This window comes from Rhinolophus ferrumequinum, chromosome 7, assembly GCF_004115265.2.
Source record: "Rhinolophus ferrumequinum isolate MPI-CBG mRhiFer1 chromosome 7, mRhiFer1_v1.p, whole genome shotgun sequence".
In the NCBI taxonomy this organism is placed as follows: Eukaryota; Metazoa; Chordata; class Mammalia; order Chiroptera; family Rhinolophidae; genus Rhinolophus; species Rhinolophus ferrumequinum.
In genome coordinates, this window is record NC_046290.1 from 28975732 (window position 1) to 28982615 (window position 6884).

Genomic DNA, 6884 nt, shown 5'->3' on the forward strand with positions numbered 1-6884 from the left:
GTGGTTGGAGAATATACTTGATATGAGTTAAATCTTTTTAAATTTGTTGAGGGTAGTTTTGTGTCTCAACATATGGGCTATCCTTGAGAATGTTTTGTATGCATTAGAGTAGAAGGTATAATCTGGTGCTCTGGGATGAAAAGCTCCTAAATGTCGTTTATGTCCATTTGTTCTAATGGGTCATTTAAGGCTATTTCCTTATTGATTTTCTTTTTGGATGATCTATTCATAGCTGTCAAAAGTGTAATTACATCCCGAATTATAATTGTGTTTTTGTCAGTTTCTCCCCTTAGTTCTGTTAGTAGTTGCTTTATATACTTTGGTGCTTTCTGATTGGGAACATATACAGAGGCTGCCAAAAAAATGTATACACATTTTAAGAAAGGAAAACTATTAAAATTGTAATACTAAATATATACTGATAACAAAAGATGAATACAGATCACGTTTGACTTCTGCAGTTACAAGAGGTGCTCAAAGTGGTTACCATCAGCATCCAGACACTTCTGATTAGGGCGAACTACTGCTTGAGCAACATTGACCAGTGTTTACTTGTATACATTTTTGTGGCCCCCTGGTATATTGATAAGTGTTATGTCTTCTTGTTGTATTGTCCCCTTTATCATTATGAAATGTCCATCTTTGTCTCTTGTTACCTTCTTTATCCTGAAGTCTGTTTTATCATATATAATTATTGATACACCCGCTTTTCTCTGGATGCCATTTGCTTGGAGTATCATTTTCCACTCTTTCACTTTGAGTCTGTATTTGTCCTTGTAGTTGAGATGTGTCTCTTGGAGGCTGTATGGTTGGGTTTTGTTTTTTGATCCAATCTGCCACTCTGTGCCTTTTTATTGGTGAGTTCTGTCAATTTAAATTTAGGGTTATTGATATATGAGGCCATTACCTATAGCCATTTTATCTCTTGTTTTCTGGTAGCTCAGTGTCTCCATTGTTTCTTTCCCTTTGTGTGCTTGTCTGGTATTTTAGTTTGGTGGTGATTTCCCCCCCTCTGTTTACTCTTTTTTTATGGTATGTGTCTCAGGTATGGATTTTTTTTTATATATATATGGTAGTTCTTTTTCTTTCTTTTTTCTTTTTTTAATTGGGTAACTGTGTTTTTTCCAGGACCCATCAGCTCCAAGTCAAGTTGTCCTTCAGTCTAGTTGTGGAGGGGGCAGCTCAGCCCCAAGCCCAGTCCTTGTTTGCAGTCTAGTTGCGGAGGTTGGGGAGGGCACAGCCACCATCCCATGGGGGAATTGAACTGGCAACCTTGTTGTTGAGAGCTCGCGCTCTAACCAACTGAGCCATCCAGATGCCATACTGGAAGCTCACTGGCAGCTGTTGTTGTCAATCTAGTTGTGGAGGGCGCAGTTCACTGGCCCATGTGGGAATCGAACCCGCAACCCTGTTGTTCTGAGCTCGCACTCTAACCGACTGAGCCATCTGACCGCTTGGTAGTCCTTTTTCTTCAGCATGCATCTTATCTCCACTCCCCTTTGCAAATTCAGACTTTTAACCCCCTCTTCTTTTATGTTTTTGTTATAACAAATTATCCCTATTGATGCTGTGAGTTCATTTGTGAGTTGCAGTAGCAAATTGTGTTCTTCCCTTTTTTTGTTTTTATCTCCTTTACCCTTTATGTTATGTTTAAGTGTATAGTGCCCTATTCTGTGTAGGGGTTGTCATTTCCTGCTTCTGTCTGTTAGCTTGTATCTTTTTGTTTCAGGTAGAATAACCTCCTTTAGTATTTCCTGTAATGCAGGCCTTGTGGTGGAAAATTCCCTTCGCTTATATATATGAGGAAAGGTCTTTATTCCTTCTTCATATCTAAAGGATAACTTTGCTGGATATATTATTCTTGGCTGGTAATTTCTCTCTTTCAATAGTTTGAATAATTGATTCCACTACCTCCTGATTTGTAGAATTTCTGCTGAAAAGTCTGATGATAATCTAATGGGCTTTCCTTTGTAGGTTACTGTCTTCTTTTCCCTGGCTGCCTTGAGAATTCTGTCCTTAATTTTTTTTTTTTAATAAAAAAAATTGTATTTACTTAGAAGCATTCAGAATGTCAACAAAACAGCTGCAATTTTTTTTGCAATTACCGAGTGGTATTCAGTTAACAGAACAACAATTATTTTGTATAAGCTGCATCAGAGACAACTGAAGATGGAAAAACTACCATCCCCATATATAACTAATTTGTGCTGTGCACCAACAAGGACCGGCTTTAAATTTCCATGCCAATTTACAACCCCCATACTGTACCAGGCAAGGTTAGTGGCTATTGAAAATACCACCAGGACAGGGCTATCTAAAGACACATTCGGTAGTGTGTTAACTATACAAAAAAAGACACTGTACAGTTTAAAAACAAATCTTACACAGCCTTACATTTCAATTTTTTTCTTTAAAAGGAGTGAGTTGTGTACAGGGGGGTTAAATGCTTTATAGACAAGAAAAAAAAACTGCGCTAGAACCAACTTATTCATCATCATCATCTTCTTCTTCATCTTCATCTTCTTCATCTTCCTCCTCTTCCTCATCCTCTTCATCTTCCTCGTCCTCCTCCTCTTCCTTCTTTTTCTTGCTCTTTTCGGCCTTGACAACTCCCTTTTTTGCTGCATCAGGCTTTCCTTTAGCTCGGTATGCAGCAATATCCTTTTCGTATTTTTCCTTCAGCTCAGCAGCCTTCTTCTCATAAGGCTGCTTGTCATCTGCAGCAGTGTTATTCCACATCTCTCCCAGCTTCTTTGCAACATCACCAATGGATAGGCCGGGATGCTCTCCTTTGATTTTTGGGCGATACTCAGAACAAAATAAGAAAAAGGCCGAAGGAGGCCTCTTGGGTGCATTGGGATCCTTGAACTTCTTTTTTGTTTCCCCTTTAGGAGGGATATAAGTTTTCATTTCTCTTTCATAACGGGCCTTGTCAGCCTTTGCCATGTCTTCAAATTTTCCCTTTTCTTTAGCAGACATGGTCTTCCACCTCTCTGAGCACTTCTTAGAAAACTCTGAGAAGTTGACTGAAGCATCTGGGTGCTTCTTCTTGTGCTCCTCCCGGCAAGTTTGCACAAAGAATGCATATGATGACATTTTGCCTCTCGGCTTCTTAGGATCTCCTTTGCCCATGTTTAATTATTTTTCCTCAGCGAGCACAGAGTCGCCCAGTACCCGTCCGACTCGCACTTGCCCCGGCGCTGTCTCTATGGAGCTCAATGTACTGCAATGGCTGTGAGAGCGGGAGCCAGACGCAGCCTCCTCACTCTCTCCGCTCTGTCTGTCCTTAATTTTTGACAGTTTTAATATAATGTGCCTTGGAGAAGGCCTGTTAGGATTGAGGTAATTAGATGTTCTATTTGCTTTTTGGATTTGCGGATCGAGTTCTTTCCATAGGTTTGGGAAGTTCTCATTGACTATTTGTTTGAATAGGATTTCTGTGCCCTTCTCCCTCTCCTGATATACTTACTATTTTTATATTGCTCTTTCTGATGGAGTCAGATAGTTCTTCTCGAGTTCTTTCATTTCTTTTAATTCTCAAGTCTCTCTCTTCTTCCATTTGTGTCATTTCCTGATTTCTGTCTTCGTTATCACTAATTCTTCCTTCTATCTGGTAAACAATATTTCCTAAGCTTGCGATTTCATTCTTAATTTCTTTATTGAGTTCTTCAGCTCCAGAATTTCTTTTGATTCTTTTTCAGAAATGTCAGTCTCTTTAGTAAAGGATTCATTTTGTTCATTGATTTTATTTCTGAGTTTATTAAATTGCCTATCTGCATTTTCTTGGATTTCGTTGATTTTTTTCAGAACTGCAATCTTGAATTCTTTGTCATTTAAGTCACATATTTCCGTGTCTTTAAGTTTATTTTTTTGGAAATTTCTTATTTTCTTTCTGAATTGCCTTGTTACCTTGGTTATGCATGAATTATTTCTCTTACTGGAATGAATTCAGCAGGTTGATGGGAAGAGGTCTTTCTTTTGTTTTCCAGTAGGTAGTGCTGGAGTGTTTTATTTTCTCTCTTGCGTTGTTCCAGCTTCTCACAGTGGAAGATTTCCTGGGGAGGTGGGCATCTCTGTGACCAAGTTGCCTCTTTCTCAGCGCACCACCCCTGTGGGACGATGTGGTGGGTGGTGAGGTTCTGAGCCTCTGAAATCTTAGTGCTGTCCCTGCAGCCAGATGCAGAGCTGCACTGGGCCCCAGAGTCTTGGGTGCCCCTGCTTGGATCATTTGTGAAAGGTGGGGGTGGGTTGGGCTGGGAGAGGCTGCGGGTGTGTTGTGGCTTTTTTATCCAAGTAAGGGCAGCTTTCAGACCACAGCTGCCTTGCCCCTATATCTCCACTCTTTTCACTGGGGTTAGCCTCAGTATGTGTCTGCTGCTCAGGAACTCTCTCTCCAGTTCTCGGGGTTGTAGATATTCTGCTCTTGAACCTAAGACTGCTACAGTTTTTTTCTGGGGCCTACTGCTACCTCTAGAAGGGTGAGGGGAGGAAACCAGGCTCTGTGACTGTTTTCTACCTTGCAATTGTGGCTGCTAGATCACAGCTGTCACACTTCTGTATTTATTCTCTGCGCCAGTAGCTGGTTTCAGCTGTTATATGCTGGTCACTCAGGCAGAAATGCTGGGGCCACAGGGAGGGCACCTGCAGCCTGTATCCTCCCCTGTCCCAGGACTGCAGTGAGCTCTGGACTGCATCCATGCTCCAGTCTCTGTTCTTCTCCCTTCTCGCCTCCCCTTCAGATGTTTCGATGTGTGGATCTCTCAGACATGTTTATGTGTTGCTCAGGAAATCCTTCATTGAATTAATAGCTATTCAACTTGTAATATTAAGGGGAGAGATCAAGGGAGACCCCTCACGATGCCATGTTTCTGACGTCACTGGCACTTTTTTTTTTTAAAGCTCTCTCTTTGTTTAAGCACCAGTAAAGAACATGTCTTTTTTTGCAGTAAAAGTATAGATTTTCTTTGTGACTTTGCTACAGTGTCAAAAGCTCTCTATAGGTAAAATGTGTGATGAATACTTAGAATATCTTTCTCTATATATAGTTAATTTGGCATTGAGTTTATTAACACATAAAAACTATCTCTAAACCAGAAAAAGAAAGAACTGGTACGAAATTTTTCACACTAATGCTAATGCTCATGTTTACTGAGTTTACAACTCACACTATCTGTTGGTTTGCTAAACAGTTCCTGTTTTGCTGTGTCTGAAATTAAGATTGTGTGTGTGTGTGTGTGTGTGTGTGTGTTTTAAAGCAGGAAAGACTCCTTTTTAATTTTTAAGTGACAAATGTGATTTATTAGTAGATCTCAGGTTATAAATAACCTCAAGACTGAATTAGTTCTATTAGAAGAAAATAGACAGTATCTTTACTTATGCCTGTTTACTTTCTCAAAGTAGTTGTAAATAGATATATCTGGAAAGCAGCAACTGGGATTTTTTTTTTTTTGAGGTAATTGCTGCATTCAGTTTAAATAGTATAAATATACTTAGATTTATTCATTTATTTTCACTTTTGGTGAATATTTTTCTATATTTTTAAAATTTAGGATTTTTTTTTTTTTTTTTTTTAAAGGAGGGTACAGCTCACAGTGGCCTATGCAGGGATCGAACCAGCAACCTTGGTGTTATCAGCACCATGTTCCAACCAACTGAGCTAACCGGCCACCCTAGATGATCTCATTCTTTGATACTCACTAATCCTTTGTCACCTAGTTATGTTAGTTGATTTAAAAATTCATGCTTCAGTTGGCTTTTTTTTTACTTTTTGATTAGGATATTAAAGGATTTTTTGAAACATAATTTCTTACATTATTCCAAAAGCTTGATAGTCTTGTGTTATTACTTATGATGAAGTCTAAAATCAACAAAAATAATTTTCATCCGTCCTATTTTATTACTCCTCCTTTTCTGATAAGTTATACAATTAGTATATATGACTTTTTATTGTATTGTTCACTATATCTTTTTTTTTTTTTTAAGATTTTATTGGGGAAGGGAAACAGGACTTTATTGGGGAACAGTGTGTACTTCCAGGATTTTTTTCCAAGTCACGTTGTTGTCACTTCTATCTTGTTGACAACAGCTTCAAGTTGTTGTCCTTTCAGTCTTAGTTTTGGAGGGCGCAGCTCAGCTCCAGGTCCAGTTGCTGTTGTTAGTTGCAGGGGGCGCAGCCCATCATCCCTTGTGGGAGTCGAATTGGCAACCTTGTGGTTGAGAGAACACGCTTCAACCAACTGAGCCATCCAGGAGCTCAGCGGCAGCTCAGCTCAAGGTGCTGTGTTCAATCTTAGTTGCGGGGGGCGGAGCCCACCATCCCTTGCCAGACTCAAGGAGTTGAACCACTGGCAACCTTGTGGTTGAGAGCCCACTGGCCCATGTGGGAATTGAACCGGCAGCCTTCGGAGTTAGGAGTACAGAGCTCCAACCGCCTGAGCCACCGGGCCGGCCCCCACTATATCTTTTCGTATTCAAATATAAATAATTTCTTTATTTAAATCCATTGCATCTTACAGTCTGATACCAAGAAAAGAATCACACTTAGGCAGTGAAATGCTAATGCTGATTTGTCTTTTAGGCCTTATGAACCATCCTTTATTTTTTCTTGATTGTCTTAAGTTGGGAGTTAGTGTTTAAGTTACTCATCTAAGAAAAGAGTGTAAGTAAGTAAATGCATAAGCTTTTGCGAGTATACATTATGCATATTTATGTCTATATCTAACTGGACAGTTTTCTGGTATATACATTTTTTTTTTATCATTTTATATACTTTTTTTTTTTCCTTAGGGATTGAAATAGAGAGGACTAATAGGACTAATCTGTTCATGCAGTAGGCTTTCAGACCTTCACTGAGTCGTGGGATATAGTTATGTATTTGGTAATGA

At 39.4% G+C, this 6884-nt stretch overlaps 1 protein-coding gene across 1 annotated transcript; it reads right to left on the reverse strand.

Moving 5' to 3' along the window:
• Positions 1-2037: 2037 nt before the first annotated feature.
• LOC117024476 (high mobility group protein B1-like) lies at positions 2038-3274 on the reverse strand. The gene has a single exon (XM_033109822.1). The coding sequence runs from the start codon at positions 3130-3132 to the stop codon at positions 2485-2487; it is 648 nt and encodes a 215-aa protein (XP_032965713.1). The 5' UTR covers positions 3133-3274; the 3' UTR covers positions 2038-2484.
• Between the last annotated feature and the right edge of the window lie 3610 nt (positions 3275-6884).

Excerpts from the sequence above, each read along its gene's own strand:
- LOC117024476 (XM_033109822.1), bottom strand. The coding sequence starts at position 3,132 with ATGGGCAAAGGAGATCCTAAGAAGCCGAGAGGCAAAATGTCATCATAT.